General features: G+C 41.4%; 3 protein-coding genes across 6 annotated transcripts in view; 1 reads left to right on the top strand and 2 right to left on the bottom strand.

The window, feature by feature from the left end:
• dtx2 (deltex 2, E3 ubiquitin ligase) overlaps positions 1–9,470 on the bottom strand; it is a 74,184-nt gene extending 64,714 nt beyond the window's left edge. For both annotated transcript variants that reach the window (XM_048557168.2, XM_048557169.2), the window contains exon 1: positions 9,009–9,470. In XM_048557168.2, coding sequence (XP_048413125.1) covers positions 9,009–9,348 — 340 coding nt within the window. In that variant the 5' untranslated portion in view covers positions 9,349–9,470. The remainder of the gene's footprint in view (positions 1–9,008) is intronic.
• The window catches only part of lrwd1 (leucine-rich repeats and WD repeat domain containing 1), a 127,515-nt gene that overhangs the window by 47,487 nt on the left and 54,348 nt on the right, over positions 1–25,680 (top strand). The window contains exon 1 of one of the 3 annotated variants that reach the window (XM_048557209.2): positions 24,104–24,179. The exons of 1 other annotated variant lie outside the window; for it this stretch is intronic. The gene's annotated coding sequence lies outside the window, so the exon portion shown is untranslated. Of the gene's footprint in view, positions 1–24,103; positions 24,193–25,680 lie in introns of those variants that run through there. One more of the 3 variants, XM_048557210.2, reaches the window with a different exon arrangement.
• Positions 15,336–24,159, bottom strand: alkbh4 (alkB homolog 4, lysine demthylase). Its single transcript, XM_048557212.2, has 3 exons — positions 23,895–24,159; positions 21,992–22,189; positions 15,336–19,962 (listed from the first exon to the last, which is right to left on the bottom strand). The coding sequence occupies exons 1-3, from the start codon at positions 23,997–23,999 to the stop codon at positions 19,309–19,311; spliced, it is 957 nt and encodes a 318-aa protein (XP_048413169.2). The 5' UTR covers positions 24,000–24,159; the 3' UTR covers positions 15,336–19,308.

Raw genomic sequence — 25,680 nt, 5'->3', positions numbered from 1 at the left:
AGAGATAGACTTTGAAAACAATTAACAGGGGAAAGGTAGAAATGTTTAGAATGGGAACTGTGGAGATTAGAACAAAGGCTGCTAAAGGTCCTTGCACCAACAAAGAAACAGAATACAAATAAAAGCTGAGAATCACAAGGGGCTTACAGGGCTGCAGCAAGCTGAAGAGGAAGGGATAAAGATCATCTGGGGAAGATTTATACAAAATGAAGAGGATTTTTAACCATAATGCAATAAATGAAAGCAATCAGGTTCCTTGCTACAAATCATTAGACAGACTGCAATAGAAAGTCACATTTTGTTCTGGGTCACCCAAATTAGGAAAGGAAAACTGCTACAAGGCAAAAATAAAAGACAGGAGACAATTGCTGAGATGATAATAAAGATTAGAAACATTGGTTATCAGAGACTGAAGTCCATGGAATGAAAGTGACTGCAAAAAAGTTGGTTGAGTGACGAGAGACAGACGAGTGGTGAGAGTTGTTTGTCAAACTGAGGGGAAATATAGTGAGGTTCCTGAGACATAGGATTAAGACTACCGCTTTGCTTGCTCTATATGACCTAAATTTGCGTATGCAAAGCGTAATTGAAGTGTGCAGATGATTAAAAAAGTCTTAGAAGTACTGTGAACTATGAAGAAGATGGTGATAGACAAAGTAATATGATTTGTTGAAATGGGCTGAAACTTGACAGATGAAAGGCAAGCTAGAGAAGAACGAAGGGATTCATATTGGTTGGAGGAACAAGGAAAGGCAAGATAAACAGTACAATTCGAAATGGGATTGACGTGGTGGTGTATGTACGATCAAAAATGGAAGGGGAGATCAACAAGACATACAGAATCCTGATCTTTATGAACGGAGGCACAGATTATAAAAACAAGGGGGCTGTTCTAATCCTTTATCAGACACTGGTCCTGCTTCAACTGGGAGTACTATATTCGATTCTGAGAATCATTGTTTATGAACGATGTGGAGGCACTGCAAAGGGTGCAGAAATATTTAAATAATTCTTCCAAGGTGGTGAGAGACTTCAATTCGATGGATAGATCAGTGAAGGTTAAGAAGTGATTTGATTGGGGTGTTCAGTATCAGACAAGATCTGGACAGATTAGAGGGGAAAATATTCCCATTGGCAGAGTCAAGAATGAAAAGACATAATTTCAGATAAGTAGCAAAAGAATCAAGAGCCGTCAAGGAAATAATGACACAACATAGTGGGTGGAATGCATTGCCTGACAGGATGGTGGAGGCAGGTTCAGTTACTGCTTTTTTAAAAGGGAACATGTTTTTTTTTGAGGAGAAGAAAACTGCGCAAGGCAATGGAGAAAAGAAACAGGAGCAGGACCAGGTCAGTTACTCAGAGCACTGACACTGACATGATGGCCTCCTTTGGCACTACAAACATTCAATGAAATTAAGTCAAAAGAAATTTTGACAGAATTCAAAACTGATGAGTTGAGATGATGACAGAGGTACTAGTGTGACTGGTGTGCCGAGATCAAGAGGGCATCAAGATAAGATAGACAGGAGAGAATTTATAAATGTTTTCTTTTTTAAAAATACATGGCCAGTAAGGACACAAAATACCTGATTAGGAACAGTTTGCTCCTGGGGGCTGGATTACAGCCAATTTGAGGCTTTGAATTCACCCCATTAACCAATATGGCTCACTTCTCTTACAAATACACAAATAAATGAGTCATGGTGCCTTGTGGAGCAAATCCATAAAGTCTGAAAATAGCAGCTTTCCAGTTGTCAAGAATGTATAGCAGCTGAAAGGAATTGTGTTATGGTAAAATATGGAGGGTTATTGTCTCATCAATACCTAAACAATGCTGGGGACAGAACCACACTATTCCAACAACAGGCAAAAAAGAGCTGAGTTCCATTTAAGGTTGAGTGACTGCTGAGGTCAAGCCAACAGATGTCTAAAAATGTCATTGAGAGACCCTAATAAAACTACAAATGGGAACTTGGGATATCTCTCCACTTGTTACAGTCATACCTAGAAGAAAGGAGGGCTGCGATTTTTCTGAGGACAATTTTTGGCCCTGGGACTTTGCTGATTGCTCAGTGGAACCCCTCACATGGAAGCACTCAATACCCAAATGAAGCGAGACCCAGACAACATTCTTACTTGGGCTGTCAAGGGTGAAGGGCAGCATAAATTTTACAAGGTCCAGATAATGAGAGAATACCATATAATTTCCCTTGATGATCAACAGGGTTACCATGGCTGAATCTCTCACTATCAACAACCTGTGGTCAACAGTGACCCATAATTTAATTAGCCTAAACATACTGTATTATTCCAGGTTCTACATTTTATGTACTGTGGTTATAAGAAAGATCAAGGGCTGGAAATCCTACAGTTGGCCATCACCATCTTACTCCCCAAAGCCTGTCCACTATCTTTAGGGCATGATGGAATATTCTCCCCTTGGCTATATAATTGTGGATCCAATAACATAAGTAGCTTGACACCATTCAAGATGAAGCAATTTACTCAACTGGCACCTCATCACCTTAAATATCTATTGTCTCCACACTGGCAGCAATATACAAGATCCACACAGCCTACTGGTATTTTTCGCTGGATTGCTAATCCAGAGAACCAGGTAATGTTGTGGGGTCAGGAGTTTGAATTCCACCACAATAGATGGTGGAACGTGAATTCTATATTCCAAGTCTCATGATGACCATGAACTCACTATCAGTTGTCGGAAAAACCTGTCTGGTTCAGAGTTGTCCTTTAGGGAAGAAAGAGGCTATCCTTACCTAGTCTGGTTTACGCATGATTCCAGACCTACAGCAACATGTTTGACTCTTAACTGACCTTTGGGAAATTAGGGCTAGGCAACAGCTGCTGGCCTAATCAGTGAAGCCCTCACCCATGAAAGGGCAATTACTTGGCATCTGGATCCCAGTTTGGAGTTAGAATCAGACAGGCCAGGCTGGGAGGCTCATTTCAGGCCAAGAGTTCATCAAAAACATTCCTACAGGCACAGCAACCCCAGGAAAAGCATTGTGCTTAAACAGATAACCAACTCTGCCATTAATGAGGTCAGTACAGGGGAATGGTTTTTGGCAAGTCTGAAAGCAACCATATGTTCAAACAGGTGACAGCTGTTGAATGGTAATTGAGGTTTTGGTAGGGCACTCAGTCTATCGGGGTGGAATTGAAGTTGTTTTCGAATAGTGCTTTCTGGCGTGATGAGCCTGGCTGCTGACAACACAGCATGAAGATTTTACCAGATATCCTTAGGCAGCACCTTCCAAGCCCTAGCCACTTCCATCTGGATGCACAAAGACAGCAGATACTTGGGAACACTCTCACCCGCAAGTTCCCCTCCAAGCCACTCATCCCATCCTGACTTGGAAATATAATCACCGTTTCTTCACCATCATTGCATTTGAAATTCTGGAATTCCCTCTTGAACGACATACAGCACATGGACTGTAGTGGTTCAAGGAGGCAGCTCACCAACTAGCAACTCCCACAGTCCATGAGTGAATAAATAAAAGCTCTCTGCTTTCTATTATTTTGGCTTCCAGAAGGTGATGTTGGCGATTAAGCAAAGTTAGAAGTATTCCTACCTACACCTGCGTGGACGTAGGTGATGACCTTAAATCAGCAGATCCAAACAAAAAAAAACAAGCAATTCACATCTATGCCTGTGAAACAAGGCATCATGAAAGCCATTTAAATAATCTGGCCAGTTTGTTATTTTCTTTTTATTTATCCCTTAATTCTGTTTGTTAGGTTGTTTTTCTTTTGTTTTTAGCCATCATTCACACAAATGTTTTGGGTTTAAAGTATAGACGTTAATTAGTTTGCCTTGTGTTTAATTTTTGCTCTGCTAAAGTTATTGAATACTGTGTATTATTGTTTGAAATATAAAACCATCGTCTGGAATTGGTTATTCAAAAGTCTGGTATTGGTTATTTACAAGTCTGGCCAGGATCCACTGGAGCAACTACTGGGGGTCTTCAACAATTTAATTTTACTGTGTTGCAAATACAGAGGGAGAAAGGCTGATTTGGTTGGCTGACTGTCTAGTATCGTAACACTACCTCCACCCCAGATTAACCACTCTCACAGAACAATTCTATTTGCCCAAACCCCAATTAATTACCCTGGACATCATGTTCACTCTCAACTTCACCTGACTGTGCCCAACCTCAAATCACACCTATTCGATTCCCACCACCCACAGAACTATCATGGAATCCCTGCAGTGTAGAAGCAGGCCATTTGGCCCATCAAGTCCACACCGACCCACTAGGGACCGTCCCACCAAGACCCACCCCCTACCTTATCACCATAACCCTCCATTTTCTTTCGGTTAATCCACCCAGCTTGCACATCTTTAGACTGTGGGAGGAAATCACAACATCTGGACAAAACCCATGCAGACACAAGGAGAACATGCAAAATCCACTGACAGTTGTCGAGGCTGGAATTGAACCCAGATCCCTGGTGCTGAGAGGCAGCAGTGCTAACCACTGAGCCACCATGCCCCCCGGATCTGAGAACCACTCCCAACGCTCCCCTCACCCCCAAAAAATTATCTTCCAAATGCCTCAACCTCCTCTTGCCAACTTACCCTAAGACTTCACGTACCACCTACCTTTTTACCCAAACAAACACTTCATTCACCCACATTCATTCACTCGAAGTCATTTAAAAAATTGAGCAAAAGCTAACTAGATTTTGACATGAAACGTTTAAGAGAGGTTTTGAAAATTACTTCATAATTAATCAATAAAATAAATATTAGATGCTTAAAAGAAATAGAGAAGTAATTTTAAAAAGCCATATAACATCTATATAATGTTTGTCACAAATGTTAAACTCTATGCTTTTTGCTGTTGTCATTAAGAGGTGTTCATTCCCAGGTCTTCTGGTGTTTGGTGGCTTTGCCCCTATTGCAGTACATTCAGGCTTAGACAGGAGCTTAAAGTGGAAGATCCAGGACACGCCGGACCAAGAAGTCTTTGCCGTCAAAAACACAGAAAAATAAGTGGGTGTTTTTCGATATAATTATCATTGGATGGGCATATTCCAATGGAAACAGGTTCTGGATCATTGCCTTTACTAGCTAATAGGACAAAGACAGCAAACACACTGGGACACCACTACGTGCAGACTCTCCTCCTCCATACACCATCTTGACCTTGAAGGATACCACAATTATTTTACAGTCATAGTTAAAAATCTGATCTTTCTGCATTGCAGGAGTATCTACACTGCATGGACTGTAGCAGTTCAGGAGGGCACACACCAGCAACTAGAAATGCAAATCAAACGCTGGCCTTGTCAACAATGTTTACATCCCATAAATGAATAAGAGAATAATTGGTTTCAGCAGTAATAGATTATCAGAAATTGGATCACAAGGACTAGAAGTAATCCTTCCAGTTTACTTAGGTTAAAAACTACTCAGTGCCTAATAATAGAAAATAAAAATCCACAAGACTTACGATGAGAATTTTTTCCTATAAGTTAGATGGCACAAGTGAAACTGAAGTCTAGAATAAGATATGACCATAATGTTCTTGGGATCAAAGTTATTTTGTATTGGAACTAATATTGACGCCACAGTTCCCATAATCTGCACAATACCAGCTGCAGCAATTAATATTTGAGGTCACACTAACCTTCCGTGATAGAGTTCGAGGCCAAATATGCCCAGTGTGAATTTCTAACTGTGACTGTGGAGCTAATAGATTCCATCAATTCCTACATTTCTAAAGAAAATAGTTTCAATAAATAGAACCTTTAGAGAATCAGCAGTCCACATACATCAACTTGGTTTTAGTAGTTGCATCTTCACTCCTCAAATCAAAAAGATTGTGGTTAAGTAAACAGGAGTTGAGTGCATAATTTAGGCTGCCAGTTAGCTGCAGTACTGAAGAAGTGTCATTGGCAAAGTCTGTCTTTTGATTAAGGTGTTAAACTGAGGCCTTGACTCCCCTCTTGAAGAGCAGGGAAATATCTAAGGTTTTGGAGTAGATTTGTAGCTCGGGTCGTGAATGTTGAGGTTGGCTGGTTTGTTGTTTCACAGACGTTTCGTTACCATGCTGGATAACATCATCAGTGCAGAACATCAGTAACACACTGGAACTAACCACAAGACTCCAAAAACTGCTGGGCATCAGGGTGGCACACAAGCCCACATTAACCCCACGACAACTGCTCACCCAAACTAAAGACCTACTCCCCACCAAGGACAGGACCAATATCATCTGTAAGATCCCCTGCAGAGATTGTGAGAAACACTATATTGGACAAACAGGAAGGAAACTAACAACAAGGGTACACAAAAAGACATGACCAATACGCACTCATCGCAATCCACATGGATAAGGAGAACCACCAATTTGACTGGGACAACACCAAAATCCTGGACAAGCTAAGCAGCGTCGGGCACAGGAATTCCTAGCAGCCTGGCACTCCACAAAGAAAGCCATTAGTAAATACATAGAACTCGACCCCATATGCACTCCACCTCGAAGGAAAACTGCAAGTGAGACAATCCAGCTCAAAGGACTCCAGAGTTTAAAAACCAGGTGGGAAAACACATCGACACTTCATCTGAGGCTGCACTGCATGGTAACGAAACGCCTGCGGAACAACAAACTAGCTCGGCGAGCCAACCAACTTCAACAGGGAAATATGCCTGGAACCCTAGACAATATTTATCCTTCGCTACCAGCAAAATTAGTAGGCCATCTAATTTTTGTTTTTGGGATTTTACTACAATAAAATGATGAGTCAAGGCCTGCAGAAGGGTCAATGGGCTTAAAATGTTCACATTTTCTCTTCATGGATGCTGCCAGATCACTGAGATTCTCCAGCAATTTCTATTTTTTGTTTGTCTGTTGTGTTTGGCAAAAACATTTAAGTACGAAAAGTAATGCAAAGAACTTTGGGATTTATGTGATATGAAAGTTACTACAAAAATTAACATTCTTGCAATCTAATGCAAGACAGGTCTCAAGTGTTAAAGAAATCCTTTAACATTAACTGAATGTACTGTTACGGTCAAATTACTGGTCTTGTTAATCAAACTCATGGGCAAAAACTCCAACACATGGAAAAAGCCTCCAACACAACTAGAATTTAACAAAATACATGGCAGCTCATGTTAAAAAAAGTCAATAAATCCAAAGTGTTCAGGTCCAGATTGTATTTCAGTTTAAAATAGAAGTCAAAATCCTAAAGTAACTTTATTTGCTCTCTTTTCATCCACCCAAAGAAAGCCTGTTTGCATAATGCTCTGCAAAACTGATTCCTTTTTTCTCTCCTGTTTCAATAGACAAGCCAAATAGATTCTTTCCTGCCAGATTTCAATATCAAGATGAAGCTGTAGAAAGTTTCTAAAATTGAAGACCAAAAACTGCAATTTCAACATAACAATGATGTCTGAGGGGGCATTAAACTTTCTTGACAGCCAGCTTTAAGGTCATAAACACCTTCAGTTTTCTCGTCATGCATGAACAATCAACAGTCCCAATGTGGAGGAGCCACTGACAACTTTGTGAAAGCTCATCTTTACTTCATGTGTTTGACTCATTTCTCACGTTAACTTTGCAAAGTCTAGCTCTAAAATCACAAATGAAACATGGAATCTTATTTTTGACTTGAGAAAGCATACATTTGTCTTGCTTCTTTTCAGACTTGAAAAAACCTGAAAAATGAATCATTCCAAACTACAGTAAGTTAGCACATTTCCACAACACGCAGAACATCAAAACTTAAAGTCAGTGCTAAGACCCCAATTTCCCTGAGCCACAGTTGCAATTATGGGAAGATATCAAAGATAAAGTTCCAACTATCTTTGTCAATGAGCTCATTAAAAACAAAGTCAGCATTTGGTGCCCATCCCTTGTCATCCTTGAACTGAGTGGCTTGCTAGGCCATTTCACAGGGCAGTTAAGAATAAACCACACCGCTGTTGATATGGAGTCACACGCAGGCTGGGTCAAGTAAAGGTGGCAGGCTTCTTTACAAAAAGCAATTAACAAACTACTTAGGTTTTTAAAATAATCGAGATTTGTCTTATTGGCATAATCAGTTTTTGAATTACTTAAGTGAATTTAAATTCCCATTGCTGTCATGGAATTGGAATCCATTTCCCTGGAGCCAAAGCCTGGGCTTCTGGGTTACTAGTACCTTACCATCTCCCCTTGAAATAGAGAGAGAGGGGGAATCTGACAAATATATACCCTAATTACAATAGCAACTATTACCAAGGTATTGAAATGATTAGTCTCACAGTTAAATATTAACAATTACCTATGTTAGTTTTAGTAGCCTAAACAAACTGTAGTGCTGCAGAAAAATCTTTTAACCTTAATATAGTATGGCTAATATTTGAGAGAGAGTAGGAAGTGCAGATGCAAGAGAATCTTAGATAACAAGGTGTAGAGCTAGATGAACACAGCAGGCCAAGCAGCATCAGGAAGGTTGACGTTTCGGGCCTAGACCCTTCTTCAGAAATGAGGGAGGGAACGGGAGTTTTGAAATAAATAGGGAGAGAGAGGGGGAGGCGGATAGATGGATAGAGGAAGAGGAGAGAGACCGATCAAAGAGGCGGGAATGGAGCCAGTTAAAGGTGGGTGTAGGTGGGGAGGTAGGGGCGGAATAGGTCAGTCCAGGGAGGACAGGCAGGTCAAGGGGGCGGCATGAGATTAATAGGTGGGTTGCTTGGCCTGCTGTGTTCATCCAGCTCTACACCTGGCTAACGTTTGATTTCTTTTCGGTGATATTAGTTTTTGAAAACACTGTTTCTTAGTCAAAAAAACCTCGGGCTTAAATCGGCAAAGCAATTTACAGAAGAAATGCAAACATTTTAACAAATAAATCTGCACCTGGAGCAAACATTTAGGACGACTGAATGAATCACTGATAGCAACACCAAAAGTGAAGCTGAAGATTGTAAATAATCAGTATGTGATTAAATCTTGCTGACACTTTTGAGAGCGAGGGGCTAGTCTTACCAGTGTCTTGTCGGAACTGGGTGAGTGTGGGGATATCGATGATGTAGGGAGCCAACCTGGGCTCGGCCTGGCCCAGGGAGATGCTGTTGATTCCTTTAGCTGTCGCCGCAGCCGCTCCCTGCAAATGCTGGAGGTTGCGCTCTATGTGCTCGCTCACCCGGCTGCTGTAGGGCCTCCAACGACCCGCCTCGTCTTCCCACTCCCACACGGAGACCAGCGGACCCAGGCCAGCTCCTGGGCCCGACACAGAGAAAGGGGTGACCGAGAAAGCCGAGCCACTGGCACCGAGGCCCCCTCCTCCAGCAGCTACCCCGCCATTTCCGACGCCCTGACTTGCCATCCTCGTCCTCTCTAAAGTGGATTTACGAGTTTGTATCGGCTACAACAACAAACACCGAGAACTTTCCGATTCAAACTCCTCCCTCTCACTGTTTTCCTCGTCTCCAGGGTGTCAACGCCAGCGCTGCCTTCTGGGAACTGTAGTCCTTTCCGGCCAACAGCGCCGGAAGCCTAGCTGCTGTTTCACTAGCTGTGAACAACAAATCCCATGCGACCCCGCTCCAGCGAGCGCCCACTCTTGACGGCTGGTGTCAGGTGCGAGTCGAGAAATGAAACTTGGTAATAAACTTTTATCGGAATGATAGTGTATATCTGGCGGGGGAGACTTAATTACACAGGCCACATAAAGTGAACTCTGTAATTATAAACATCACCAAGGTTTCAGCAATACCCACGTGTAAAAACAAAATGCATAATCATTGTAAAACACAGTGCTGGAGAATTATAAAACTCCCAACAGTCATACTAAACGCGAAACGTTAACTTTGTTTCTCCTTCCAAAACCAGAGTTTCTCCAACACTGTTTTTATTTCAAAATCTCCAGAATCCGGGTATTTTGATTTTATTTGAGTGCATAATCCACTTGGCACGTTTAGGAATGAATAAGCGAACCGCTGCTCCCATTTGTCTACTTTATTTCATGCTCCTGTCAACGCTGGTTTCGCAGACGCACATTCAATTCGGGGTCATGCTAGAGCACAATAGAATAATTGTACAGGGCTGATGGGAAAATTCGTGTCCGGAAGATTATTTCTAAGGCAAATTATCATTTGGAATGAATGCTGCGTTCACGAAGACAGCACAGACTGGTACAAGGGGTAGTAGTAACATCCTGGTAAATCCAGTCAATAGGTGCAAATACATTTATTTCTCTCCCAAAAACTTATGAAACGATGATGAGAATTAGACGAGTTATAAATCTGCAGGGGTATTTCTTTTAAATCCGATATTAAATCAATATAGCGTCATTGTGGTACAAAGAAACATCTGGGATTTAAAAAAAGGTAAATCCACCTTCGAAATTGACTAGTGTTTCATTTAATTGTATTCTGTGCAGTTTTTTTCAAAATCACCACCTTATTTTTCTTAAGTGGTGCTACGTTCACTTAAGCAGCTGTATTATCTAATTATTCCAGCCATATGCATTTCAGATCCTTACACTAATTCAGTGTCTTTTTAAAAAATACGTGTCTCTGCTTCTATTTATGGTACCATACTTCAGAACTACTGTGGTCTTTTAGCTGGATCTCTTAAGATTTACCTTTGCAAACTTGTCAATGACCACAACATTCCAAATGGTTTACAGTGAATAAAGGATCTTTTAAGCAGTCACTTTGATAATGTAGGAAATGTACAGCCGTTTCCACACACCAGGTTCCCACAAACAGAAGTATCATAATAATGATCTCTATTGTTAAGGATGTTGAAAGGAAAGAAAAGTCAGAACACAGAGAGAACATTCCTGTTCTTTCCATGGGACAATGGGAACTTTTACTTGAGATGATAAGGCGACAATTTAAAATCTGACTAATTGGGGGAAAAAGCCTCACAGTACTATGCTTGATGTGTCAATTCAGATTACGATTTTCAGAGTGAAATTTAGACCCACAACTTCTGAGTCAATGAGGAAATTGTTACAGTTTGAGTCATGGCTGGTTTAAACTTACATCCTTTTTAGCCCACTCAGGCAGGTTGAGATTCCGCAGCATGAGATGTACATAAGAAAGTTTTAATGCTTTATATAACATTTACTTCTCAAATAGCAGCTTTATCTCAAAAAATAATTTTTATTCATCTCATTGTACAATTTGGGATCTTTCTGCGTGCATTTTGATGTCACATTTACCAACAAAAGTATGAGGGTCCTGTGTTGTGGTGTTAGTGTCACTATCTGTGAATCAGATGGTTTGGGTTCAAATTCCATCTGCCCTGCAAATGTATTACAGCATAATTTGGCTATAAAGTATTTTGACATGTCAAGTGGACCTAAATAACTCTGTACAGTGCAGTTCTTTTAGAATTTGTGTAATTATTTTTAAAAATCAGTGTGCAAAATAAAATTACAGTGAAAGGAATAGGCCTAAACAGGGAAGTGATGGCTTGGTATAATTATACTAGACTATTATTCCAGAAACTTAGCTAATGTTCTGGGGACCTGGGTTCAAATCCCACCACAGCAGATGGAGGAATATGAATTCATTTAAAAAAATACTAGAATTACAGATGTAATAATCACCATGAAGCCATTGCTGATTGTCAGAAAAATTTGTCTGGCTCACTAATGATCTCCAGGGAAGGAAATCTGCCATCCTCACCTGGTCTGGCCTACATGTGGTTCCAGACTCACAGCAATATGGTTGACTCTTAACTCCCCTCTAAAATGGCCTGGCAAGCCACTCAGTTCTTGGGTGGTGAGTAATGACCAAAACTATGTCCCATGAGTGAATAAAAACAGTTCTAGAATTATCTTTTCTATGTTCCCCCTCCCTCAAGGGATAACATTCTGTTTGAGTTTCATGTTGAGACCATTTGTGCAATAGAAAGCAAATAAACCTAATTACTCAATATTTCATTATCAAACTTACTATACCCCAGTGGTTTGCTGTGATGGCCAGGAGCTGGCTACAAGATTGGTGATCTGGAAAGTAATGGTTTTGGCAAGGAACTGGCAGAGACAAAGGGGATAGTGACCAGATGAAATCAAAGAAATGTCCAGTAGTAAAGACAGGTGAATGGGAAAGACAGAGAATGACTTCAAAACGATACAGAAAGAATACCTGTAATTTTATGGGTGGCACGGTGGCTCAGTGGCTAGCACTGCAGCCTCACAGCGCCAGGGACCCAGGTTCGATTCCAGCCTCGAGTGACTGTCTGTGTGGAGTTTGCACGCTCTCCCCGTGTCTGCGTGGGTTTCTTCCGGGTGCTCCGGTTTCCTCCCACAGTACAAAGATGTGCAGGCTAGGTGGATTGGCCATACTAAATTGCCCGTAGTGTTTAGGGGTGCGTGGGTTATAGGGGGATGGGTCTGGGTGGGATGTTTCAAGGGGCGGTGTGGACTTGTTAGGCCAAAGGGCCTGTTTCCACACTGTAGGGAATCTAATCTAAATTGACCACAGTGTTCAGGGATGTGTAGGTTAGGTGGGCTATAGAGAGTATGGGTCTGGGTGGAATGCTCTGAGGGTTGGCGTGGACTTGTTGGGCTGAAGGGCCTGTCCCCACATTGTAGGGATTCAATGATTCTTAATAACTTATCTTAAACAAAGTTAAATAAATATTGACTTCAAGCAATATAATTCAGCAGAGACATCTAGAGGTGATAGCTCACAACTACAAGCAAACAGCTTTATTTTGTGATAATGGGAACTGCAGATGCTGGAGAATCCAAGATAATAAAGTGTGAAGCTGGATGAACACAGCAGGCCAAGCAGCATCTCAGGAGCACAAAAGCTGACATTTCGGGCCTAGGCCCTTCATCAGAGAGTCTAGGCCCAAAACGTCAGCTTTTGTGCTCCTGAGATGCTGCTTGGCCTGCTGTGTTCATCCAGCTTCACACTTTGTTATCTCAGCTTTATTTTGTACTTGCTACCTGATGAGAGTACGATGTGACAGTTTGCGGGACACTCATAAAAGTGCCTTGTGTTGCTCACTGATGTGTTGAAGCCTCTCACAGGGAACCTCTATTGTTGAAAGAGGACAGGGATGAAATGTCACATCAGAAGGTTGAAGGACTAATTCCCCAATATCTGAGAATCCTTGATCAGTTGTCCAGCGTCACCTACAATATTTGATGTGTATATTAGTTGTAGTAACCCACCATTAGGATTAATAGTATTAACACAGTAATAAATATACATTAATTGTAAAATATAAACAAAGTATAACATGTCAAACATAAACATTAATTATATAATTAACATTCATAGTTTACATTTTAATTATTAATAAAGTTAATGATATAATTTAGGATAATTTATTTCCCAACCGCCAACTGAAATCCCTGGTGATTGTGCCCGCACGTGTCCTCGAACAGTCCAATGAACCCTGGCCCCGTACAGGCAGTGATAGTCATGTATGGCAAAAAGCTGGACGGGAATTATTGTTCCAATTCACCTCTCTCCAAATACTTGAATTAGTTCCAGTGTCAAGGATATAGTTAAATGTGAGATGTCCCAAGTGAAGGACATAAATCTCTGAATTCCAAAGAACTGTACGAGGGTGTTGTTCAATTTAAGCCATTTCAATAAAGCTGAAGTGAACAGCTTTAGATCCTGCAGTCAGTTCCAAGATTGCTTGGTCTAGATGTTTACATTTTATAACTCTTTCATTCCACGCAGTTTCCAATGCTTTACTATCATTCTCAAATTGAACTGTAATACAAACTATCATAGTTTCTTGGTCTTTTCTTGAAGATCAGATTCCAGTTTCCATAGCGATCAGTCTGTCATTCAACCGCAGCTCATTGTATGTCATCCATCCAAACTTTTCAACATGTTGTTGTTACTTGGCAGTGGTCTAGTTGTGCCATTTGATTTGTGTATTTTTAATGAATGGACAGTTCCCTGAAATATGAGCTAATGTTTCCAGTGGGGCCTCACATCTACAACACTCCTTGAGTGTGCACATCTACCTCTTGATAGAGTAGGCTTAATAGGATATGGATTACAATCCAATAGTAAAATCATTGATTAATTTGATGATTTGATATTGTATGATGATTTGATAGAAGTATTTGAGACCAATCATTTTTGTAATAACTAATCCCAGATTCTTGGGTTTTTAACTCCAACCTTTTGATCATTCCCAATCTCTACAGGTCTCATAGTTAGTTGTAGGTATTGTTTCCGATATTATTTGTTCAGCATCAGGGTGATTCATGGACTCTTCTGTTTCTACTTAGGGTTTGCATTTTTGCTTTTGTGCAAAAGTCTCAATTACCTTCAGGACCTTAAGTACTTTTCACAGTATCCAAGTTGTCCTTACCAGAGAATTGGAAATGAGGCCTGTACTACAAGATCTTTGAATGCTTCGATTAATTCCTATTTCAGAATTGCAGCAGCTGCAATTTAAACCTTGAGCTTAGGCATTCCTTGTCCACCATCCCTCTTTTTGATATATGTAAGGCCATCCGTCATATTCAGTAGGAGACAGATAGACTGCTTGGTTGCATTATAGATAATTAAGTCAAGTGTGGAATGTTTTCTGGGATGTTTCGTGAGGATCAAGTGATAATACACCTGAGAATATGGGTCCTTATGAGTGTGATCTTTTGAAATGGTCAGAAAGCAGCTAATTCCAGGTGAGCTATTCTGTTCTTAAACTCTTCTACCCAACATATGTCTGCAACACTGCCCATGAATCGATTCAGGCACCAAGCTACCTCTCCAACGCTCCTGCAGGAATATATTCAATACCATCTCTTTTCAGTAACCCAAATCTTTTCACAATTATATTGAAAGGTCTTCTCTTTAGAAGTAAAGTGAAAACCTTTGGTCTTTGCGTTATTAACTGTAAGACCACAGTTTCACAATATGCTTTGACTTTTTAAGGTTCTTCATCATACCGGCATGCAAGTCATTAAAACTACAAAATTGTCTGTGAAGCTAGGGTGGAGTAATTCATTCTTTTGTTGTTCAAAATCATAGATATTCCTGAACTGGCTTCTTCCAAGGTGCGCGATGAATTCGACACGATGTTAAAGAATATTGGAAACAGGAGGTTCCCCCTGCTTAAATGTCTTTTCGATTTTTATTGGGTTTGATTTTGATTGGTTACCTTGATTATGGTCATGTTGTGTATGTGTATAGGTTGTTGATTAATTGTATGAATGTTTTTGGGAAACAGACTCACTGTAGTGTCTTAATCAGTAATTTATGTCCTACTGAATCAAATGCATTTGCAAAATCAACAAAAATAAAAGGTTCTTTCAATTCCATTTGGCATCTTTAATGATATTCTCCAGGATTGTGAATGTTTTCATTATATCCTCGGCTTGCCAGTGACGTTCCTCTAGTTATCAATGTTTCTCTGACATTCTGCATCTTCTGTCTTTGGAATCAAGCCATTCTGATTCTTTTTTAAGGAGTTTAGGATGGTGCTGCTTTTTAACCACAGAGAAAAGAGTCAAGGCAAATGTGTGGCATTTCCATCGTGAATATTTGTGAACACCCACTAATTTCATTCCATCTGGACCAATTGCACTCTTTGGGTCTATCGCCACAATGGTCGAGTTGACTCCTGTTCACTATGGGATGTCTCAACTGAATGTCATCCCTTTGATTCAAGTATTAAAAATTTATCAAGATTTCCCATATTGATCAGCACTGATCATTTTGTACTGAAATTATGCTCGGGCTCCTCCTTAGAAAGGGGACACAAAGTAATGGCTGCCATCCCAATTATCTAGTGAGCTAGTTGATGCCTATTATTTTTATAGAGCAATTGAGTTTCTCAGAACTCTGTCTTTTACTTGCCCATCATTTCTTTGCACCCATATTCTTTTCACATCCATACCTTTTAACCTTTCTTAAGCCATGTTCTATTGGTCTAGGAGTAGGTTTGCGCTGAACACATCCAGTCATTAGAAAGTCAGTGATCGGTCCATAGGCCCTAACCCCAACACTCTGACTTTGGGGTCACCTTTTTTACTTAACATTTATTCATGCTAGGTTGATTGATTGTGAATATCATGATTTTCAGATTAGAGGCCAGAGGTCAAATGATCCTTTTTGTTTCTTGGGTGACCTCCTTCTAGGCAACAGCTTTGTTAAATGGACCGACCTCCATGGTATCTTCTTCAATCTCGTCAGGGATTGGTGGTTGTGCTACCATGTGGATGTTCTACAACACTGCTCTTTCAGAAATTTGCTTGGATGTTTTGGTAGTAAGGAAGCTAGTGATCTTTTTATTTATAAATGAGCATCCTGCACATTGCTGTTATAATTGATAAAAATGATATGTTTTTTCTTCAATCCATTTGTAAGATCTCATCCCTGGCTTTGCAATAACTTTTAGGGTTTCCAACCATTTTTTAATGTGGGGCTGTCCACACCTACGGTGCTCGTGTTGGCTGAGGCTGACCTTTGATGAGAATGTTAATTTGCACTTAAAGCGAGTAAAGATGCTGACTTGTATGACAGGTCCTCCACCTTTAGCACTTAGCATAATGACAGGCTATTGTGTGGTATTCTCCACTCATCACACTTCTTAGCGACGTGGGTTATTTGTCACTTGACCTCCTCCCACAGTGCTCGGTATTCTTCCAGATGGCAATTGTAGGCTCCTGTAGAACAGAGACCTTGGGGTGCAGGTTCATATTTCTTTTAAAGTGGAGTCGCAGATAGAAAGAATAGTAAAGGCAACTTTGGCACGCTTGCTTTTATTGGGGACTACACTGAGTATCAGAGTTAGGAGATCATGTTGCGGCTGCACAAGACATTGGACAGGCTACTTTTGGAATACTACGTGCAGTTCTGAACTCCCTGCTCTAGGGAAGTGTTGTTAAACTTGAAAGGATTCGGAGAAGATTTATGAGAATGTTGCCAGGGTTGGAAGATTTGAACTATAGGGAGAGACTGAATAGGCTGCGGCTATTTTCCCCAGAACATCAGAGGCTGAGGGGAGGCTTTATAATAGCTTATAAAATCATGATGGGCATGGATATGGTAAATAGGCAAGGTCGTTTCCCCAGAGTAGGGGAGTCCAAAACTAGAGGGCATAACATTGAGGGGAGGATGTACGATTTACAAGGACATAAGGGGCAACTTTTTCATGCAGAGGGTGGTGTGTGTGTGGAATTAGCTGCCAGATAAAGTGATGGAGACTGGTACAATTATGACATTTAAATGGTATCTGGATAGATACATCAACAGAAAGGATTTAGAGGGATATGTGCCAAATGCTGGCAAATGGGATGAGTATCTATAACTTGGGAGTACCTTGCTGGATGTTCTTAATCTGATGTTTCTCATCCCTATGGATGCAGGAAGTGCCTAATGTTGAAAGCACAGCGTTACAGAGTGTACGAAATAATTGCTCAGTGATGTCATGTATCACAAGTTTATTAATGGCACTTCTTTTATAGTTCAATGATGACTGGATATGACACCTATATTGAGCCAACGTTTCATTGCTGAGAACATCGTCAACCCTTCCCAAATCCTTGAAGAAACTGTTGCAGGCTGCCTAAACACTTTCTTCTATCATGTCTTTGTCCGCATTGATTGGAACTCCTAATCCTAGATCCAGGCCTGCATAAGAAATGCACTACAGTCTTGTGGGTCTCACTCCCATTTCTTCTGTCTGTGTAGAGACGGACTTCTTGCCAGCACTGAGTCTTGTTGGAACTTGTATGGTTTCAGCATTTTCCACAGCACAACCACATAAGCACTTATGGGAGTTGTTTTTTAAACCTGGGATGTATTCTATCTGGATTTGTAGGTTATTAAAACCCTCCATATGCTGTGCCATCTGACAGTGCTACCTCACACTGCTTGGCATCCTGATCCATGTGCATCACACAACTGTCTCATGATTTTTCTAGGTCTTTTGGCCGGCCAGTTTCAGATGATACTGCTGTTTCTGGTGACGGCAGTGGGGAGGCATGACTGTTGCTGTCATAGACAAAAATCACAAAACTACCACAGAGGTAATCAGCCAGGCAAGGCTCCCATCAGAGACCCATCCAGCAGAGTGATAGTTGCATGGAGTGTCACATACTCCCATAAGTAAGATGTATCTTGCTTCATATATGAAGGTGTATTTCAGTGGACAGAGCTGAATCAATATTGAAAATGTATATTTGAAAGGATGGACGTTAACATCATGAAGGCAGGTGAAGCTTAAACAAAAACAGTGCTGGAGAAACTCAGCAGAGGTCTGGCAGCATCTGTAGGGAGACAAACAGAGTTAACGTTTTGAGACCAGTGATCCTTTGTCAGAATTGAATATAACTGGGAAAGGGTGGTATTTGTGCTGACGGCGGAGTGGGAGGACAGGGAAATGGATGGACAGCAAGAAAAGGAAGGAATTGGCAGCCAAAGCAGTTGCTGATCTAAGCCAAGAGATAGTTAAATGCGAGGTAGGGGTGCTAATCCAAGAAATGTAAATGGTTGAGAAAGGACTGTCCCATTCCAAAATAACTGATATTTTAGAAACAGTAATTAGATATGCAACAACCTAGTTCTCAATTCAAAATTACTTAAATCTTAAGCTCATTGGGCAACAGAATTCCAAAACATTGAATGTCATGTTTGAGTAATTAAAGTTAAAGTTAGATTAGAGCATAAAATTGTTTAAAAATATTAGCATTTATTCAAATTAAAAATCGGAACATTTGAAAGTAAAATAGATCACTACCTCCTTGCTTTGAGAAAACCCCAATCATTGGTTTCTGAGGAAAAAGCTTGACAGGTTGATATAATTTGAACTGTGTATTAATTAATTAATTTAAAATAAGTTCATTAATTAAAAATAGACATCACCCTCTTAACTGGTCAACCCTCAAACCAACACGTATTTTCACTAAATGTGCATTGAATAGATTATAGATTCCCCACACATACCTCATGTTTCATTTCCCTCATCAATAAAAGCCTCATTTTGGCTCATGTGCGAAGTACATGAGCGGATAACTGTGACAAAGCATGATTCTGATTCCATAGTTTCTGCCGAAAGACGACTGTTTGCTTAAAAGGGGTAAGATTAGGAGTGGACTGTTTTTCAGTGGGGCAGCAGAGAAAAAAAATAAATCAGATCAGAATCTCACTGCTCTTTTACAACTCGAACAAAACATTTATAATGCTGCAAAGGTTTGGACAGATACTGGAACATCCATTACATCCTATATGATCCAGAACACAGCATAGGAAGATGGGTTAAATAACAACTTTTAAAAAAAAAAGATACCCCAAAGCTGACTTTGTAATGATGATTACTTGCACTTGACATTTTATAAACAGTAATTTCATACAGGAACACCTTGAAAGCTCAATGCAAGATCCAAGAGCTCTGTTCCCAATGCCTCTTGATTCCCTCCATGGCTGAATTCTTCTGATAGCTCTCTAAAGGTACTGCAGATCCGCCTTGATTTAATATCTTCCCTGTTTATGCCATGTTTCCATTTATATCGTGCATCATCATATAAAACAATTAAAGATCTTCTCGGCAAATGAATGGCTACCTCTATGTCTTTATAAGGGACATGCCTTTGACAGTTGTCACCGGTGCTTTTCACACTACAGTTATCTGTGCACAGAAATTGAGTATTATCTGCATGGAAATTACAAAGGCTGTCTGAATTATCCGTTACTGGATCACAGGACTGATGATGGAGCTGGATGAGATCCTCTGAGTCACAAGACATTGATAATATAGTTTCAGACAGTAGATTCAGGCTGACCAAACGTTCACCCCACAACCACCAGTCATCAAAGTGTGCGTCAATGGAAGAGCCACGTTCTGGTCTATAATCCAGGTTACATTGCTCCACAGGAAGAAAGCTTTTCAACACAGGATATTGTACCATTCGATTTAGGAGGAGACGGCTGAAGCTTGGTAGGCCACTGAAGCTTCCTACTTTCAATTTGTGCTTTTTAAAATTCACCTTTGGACCATAGTCCTACATATTGACAAAGAAAAAAAATATGAAGACCCAAGAAAATTATCTACGTATTTCTAGCAATTACAAAACATTTCTAAATGTGAAAATTTTTCAGAAAATGCGTGCAGGTAAAAAAGCAGAGAAAATAACAAAGCCAGTGTTGAAAATTGTAATATCACAGGAAACAATACAAAGCAGCTTTACTTAATTTTGTTAGATAAGACACTGTATATCCCCAAGTGCAATGTACAAGGTGTTGTAGAGTAAATAACTTCTACATAGGGTGTCCTGCAGTGTTGGAAATACCATTTTTCAGATGAAACATGAAACAGAAACTCTAATTTATCCTCTTAGGAGGTTGTGAAAATGCTAATGCTATTATCCTTTGGATAGCAGGAGAGTTCTGCCAGTGAGTCAATATTTAGCCCTCAACTGAAATCGCAAAAAGGAGATGCCTACTGTGATTACTGATTCTTGGCTAGAGAGATAGTAGGAACTGCAGATGCTGGAGAATCTGAGATAACAAGGTGTAGAGCTGGATGAACACAGCAAGCCTTCCTGCTCCTCTGATGCTGCTTGGCCTGCTGTGTTCATCTAGCTCTACACTTTGTTATCACTGATTCTTGGCTGCTCCTTTCCCTTTATTACAATGGTAGCAACACTTCAAAGATTATTGTGCAGTACTTTAGAAAGACTTGATGATGTGAAAGTTCCTCCAAATAAAAAAGCAAGATATTTCCTTCAGGTTATGGCAATGATGAAATTAGAAATGTGAACTTCCTAAATTAACTGCAGATTGCTTCACTTTTCTGATTATCTAGTCAGTTTTACTTGCTAATGTTTATTACACCACACTATGACCAATTCATTAAATCCTGTTTAAAAAAAAAACTGCCCGTGCAAGATTACTTTGGGTTTGTTCTGAAAAGGAAATGAAATATGATTTGTCACAAACGGATTCCAGACTGAAATTAACCAGATGCAATTATAATGTTAAACAGAAACACTCAGGGATATAGATGATCTTCAAAATAATTGAAACTGATTTAAGGTTGTGCACCTCAGGAACTCCCTTAACTCTCTGTGGAGCTGGATGAACACAGCAGGCCAAGCAGCATCTTAGGAGCACAAAAGGTGACATTTTGGGCCTAGACCCTGCATCAGAAAAGGGGGATGGGGAGAGGGTTCTGAAATAAATAGGGAGAGAGGGAGAAGGCAGATCGAAGATGGATAGAGGAGAAGATAGGTGGAGAGGACAGGAGAGTTGCAGTGGAAGAGAGATCCTCTGAGGTTTGTCCAGAGCGAGGAGGGTAACTTATTCAGGTTAGGCATCCCTGGAAGAGGCTTCGCAGTGAGGTTAAAATTGTATCAGAGATAACGGGAACTGCAAATGCTGAAGAATCCGAGATAACAAAATGTGGAGCCGGATGAACACAGCAGGCCAAGCAGCATCTTAGGAGCACAAAAGTGTGCTCTAAGATGCTGCTTGGCCTGTTGTGTTCATCCAGCTCCACACTTTGTTATCTCAGATTCTCCAGCATCTGCAGTTCCCAATATCCCTTAAATCGCTTACTTGTTTAAACAAAAATATTCAGAAAAAAAAAGCTTAAGGGAATCCTTCTAGTTACCTGATGTGGTGTTCAACATCACATTCCAAGAGATTGAGGATATTACAAAACATAGGAAAGTAAACTTCCAAACCAGGAAATGTGAAAAGATCAGTCTAAATACGAGTGCATATTTTCTTTTAGCTATTGGCAGTAGAATACTTTAAAATACAAGTTTGATTTGCATCAGAGATCAGTTTGTAATGCAGTACATTGCCAATTAGATACTTGGGACTCCTACTATCAGTTCTTATAGTATAATTGGGAGCTTTTGCACAGGCTGTACCGCAAAGTGACGGGAAGTTGGTTGGAGCTATGCTGAATCTGTCGTAACGCATCGTATTGTCTTTCATACAACAAAGTGCTGACAGGTGAAATATATAGACAGCATTCTAACAATGACCCATAAATTGCACGTTTTTTGAGCCAGGAAAACCTACCTGTTTCTTGCGTCCAGATTGTGAAAGCTTCCATTCATCATTATCCATCAGGCTCACCAGCTTAGTTTCTTCCTCTTCATTCACAAATTCATCCAATAAAAATACTCCAGGAAATGAAAAAGTCCAGCCATTTAAACTACAGGAGTGATCCCCAACTGCTAAGCCCAATGTAGGATGAAAAGTGAAATGGTACTTCCTCTAAGGAAAGAGAAGAACAAGAACAAAAAAAAAGCATAGGAATAGGCCCTTCAGCCCAAGCCTGCACCGACATGCTGCCCATCACAACTAAAACCTCCTGCCCTTCTGGGGACCATATCCCTCTATTCCCATCCTATTCATATATTCGACAAGACGCCCTTTAAAAGTCACTATCCTATCTGCTTCCACTACCTCCCCGGCAGTGGGTTCCAGGCACCCACCGATCTTTAGTAAAATACTTGCCTCACACATCACCTTTGACCTTGCCCCTCGCACCTTAAACCTGTGCTACCTAATAACTGGTTCTTCCATCCTGGGAGAAAGCTTCTGACTGTCCACTCTGTCCAGGCCCTTCATAATCTTGTGGATCTCTATCAGGTTGAACCTCAACCTCCATCATTCTAATGAGAACGACGCAAGTTTCTCCAACCTCTCATCATAACTAATGCCTTCCACACCATCCTGGTAAATCTTTTCCGTAGCCTCTCCAAAGCCAGCACGGCCTTCTGGTAGTTTGGCAACCAGAACTGAACACAATATTTGGACTGCCACAAACGCTATATCAGACAGACCAGGAGAAAACTAGCTTTCAAGGGTACACGAGCACAAACTACCAAGAGATGTGACCAACTATCACACATTTCCATATACTTGGACAAAGAAGGTCACCAATTCAAATGGAACGAAGTAACTATCAGAGGACAAGCTAACCAAAGACATGCAAGGGATTTTCCAGAGTCCTGGTACAAAAAGTGTAACTCTGTCAACACACATGGAAATAGATCCCATATAATCAACCACAACAAAGCAGCATCAGAAATGAGGCCAACCACCACATCACAAACAACAAGCAGGACAGACCACCAATATTTCATTGGAGATAGCAGGCACTGCAGATGCTGGAGAATCTGAAATTTTCTGAAGAAAGGTCTAGGCCCAAAACATCAGCTTTCCTGCTCGGCCCGATGTATTCATCCAGCTCTCTACCTTGTTATCCAACATTTCATTGGCGATGCATTGATGATGTTACCTAGGATGGTGACAAAACATCTGCAAACCAAACTACCTGTTCAGTGAACAAATCAACAACCCCGCCTCCATAACTCCTTTCAAATCTTATCCAGTTCCAATACATCTTCCTTCTTGTTTGCATCAAAACTTTATATTCCAGCAAAATCACATCTTGAGCTTCTCTCCTATGATAGCCATCAATCCTTGGGAAGTTCTGTGCAAGAAAGGACGTGTTGAAAGCAACTTCCCATAACAACCCATTACTTCATAGCATTTGTTACAGTGGTAGAGACAGAAGAATATGCACACGAATTAGGAATATGAGTCAAATACTGACTGGGAGAAGGTTTGTACCAGTTTGAGTAAAGGATAAAGGGCTACATAAACCCTTGTCATTTTGCAGGTGCTGACTAACTGCTGGTAAGTTTTATAACTTTCCGATGTGATTTCGAATATTGCACGATGTCAAATAACACAAAGCAAAATGATGCTGGAAATCTGCAATCTTGGACATTGATATTCTCAGCAGGTTCCGGCAGCACCTTTGGGAAGGAGGACTAGTGTTTGGGGGTTTATAGCTGCGGATGTTGAAGTATCTCTGTTTCTATCCACTCTGCTGTTTATCAGTCAGTTCTCAGAGCCCGGGCCCAGGCTGGGGTTCATCCTGTTCCCGGAGTGGAAAGTGAGCTCTTACCCGCTGGCACTTGGTGAACCCTTCAATCCCGCCGCGCTCACACAACAGGCACGAACGGATCCCTTTGCAGCCGCAGCCGGGCGGACCGTGGCTCTGCACGGCCATGCTCACTCCTGCCGTTGGATTCAGGGCCACAGGCCGGCACCGAGACGAGCAGCCGGCGGTGGGCAGATCCTGCCCCTCGAGGTGCGCGTGCGCGGATAGCAACCGCCGGCGGTCAGGCGCGAGCAGAGCGGTGCGCGCGCCCTGTTTAAACTTCGCGGGAAATTCTGGAATCCAGCAAAGGTGACGATACAGAGTCAGTAATTAATACCCGGCTGCTCGGGCCAAGCGTCGAGAAATAGGGTGACGATAAACTTTGCGCAGACCCCGTTTTACATCATCCTCGGGCCGATCCGTGGATTTAACAAGCGGGTGGAGTGGGCTGAGGGCTGGCAGGCGCTGGGCCCGAAGATTATAAAACCGTGGTAGCGGCGGTGAGGACAGCAAACTTGCATTTATGTAGCGCCGTTCGCTTTCACTACCTTTGGGGCGTAAATCGCTGCTGAGAAAAGTTCCGCCCAGATAATTACGCAGAGCATTAGCCCACAGGCAGCAACTTGGGAATGACCAGTATCAAGGGCTTAGAGTAATGTTGCTTAGAAGTAAACGTTGGCTAAGATCCCCTCTTCCAAAAGGTGCAATTCACACGTGATGGCGCGACACAGAGTTTAGTGGGTCCATATTTGTGAGCCAAGTACGACTAATCTGTCAAAACTCCCCGTTAAAAGTTAGATAAAACCGACAACAATTTTTGGTATCTTCTGACAAGTCGGTAGGTGATAGCTGACTGGAAAAGTGAGGTAGGAAGAAGGTTGAAAGACAGTATAAAGTAGGGGGTACCAGTCTTAAGAGGGATGCAGGAGCGAGGGGAGCTGGCTGTGTGCAAATGTACACAGATCATCGAAAGTGGCCGGACAGTTAGAGAAAGCAGTAGGGAAGGCATTCCATGTTGTTGGCTTTATTCATAGGGACTTGGATTACAAGAGCAGGGCGGTGATGTTGAACTTGTATAATACGGAAGATAGCAAGAACTGCAGATGCTGGAGTCCGAGACAACACAGCAGGACAGGCAGCATCAGAGGAGCAGGAAAGTTCATGTTTTGGTTTGGGAACCCCCCCTTCAGAGAAAGGGGGAAGGGAGCTGGAAATTAAATAGGGGAAAGGTAGGTGGGCTGGTGATAGGTGAATGCAGGTAAGGAGTGGTGGGAATTGGTCAATGAGACAGGTTGTGTCAGGCCAAGGAGGCAGGAATAAGCGAGAGGTTTGAATAGGGGATGAGGCTGAGGCTGAGGGTGGGGAGATTTTGAAACTACTGAATTCTATGTTAAGCTCATGTGGTTGTAAGCTCCCAAGGCAGAGTTGCTTCTCTAGTTTGCGTGTAATGTCATTGTGGCACTGGAGGAGGTGTAGGATGGACATTTCATCAAGCAAGTCAGAGGGAAAGTTAAAGTGGTTGGCAACTGAAAAGTGTTATATTTGTGGTGTACTGAATGCAGATGCTCCACGAAACAGTTCTGAGTCTGCACTTGGTCTCACCAATACAGAGGAGGCCCATTAGGACCGATGGATATAGTAGGCCAGGCTGGAGAATATACAGATGACCCCCTCTTGGATGTGAAATGTTTGCTTTGGGTTTGGTGGGAGGTGGAGGGGCAGGTGCAGGGTCAGGTGCTGTGTGTGTACGGTTAGTGGGGAGGTGGAGCGGAAGAGGGAGTCACGGAGTGAGTGGTCCCCACAAAAGGCA

This window comes from Stegostoma tigrinum, chromosome 27 (assembly GCF_030684315.1).
Source record: "Stegostoma tigrinum isolate sSteTig4 chromosome 27, sSteTig4.hap1, whole genome shotgun sequence".
Lineage (NCBI taxonomy): Eukaryota > Metazoa > Chordata > Chondrichthyes > Orectolobiformes > Stegostomatidae > Stegostoma > Stegostoma tigrinum.
The sequence above is the reverse complement of the archived record's forward strand: the minus strand, read 5'-3'. Positions and strand labels throughout refer to the sequence as shown.

Bases quoted from the DNA above. Each gene is read 5' to 3' on its own strand.
- alkbh4 (XM_048557212.2), bottom strand. From the start codon at position 23,999: ATGGCCGTGCAGAGCCACGGTCCGCCCGGCTGCGGCTGCAAAGGGATC. The intron at 22,190-23,894 runs GTAAGAGCTCAC...CTCTTTCCTTAG, and splicing joins GGTTCACCAAGTGCCAGCGG to AGGAAGTACCATTTCACTTT. The intron at 19,963-21,991 runs GTAGGTTTTCCT...GTCAATATGTAG, and splicing joins AATCTGGACGCAAGAAACAG to GACTATGGTCCAAAGGTGAA.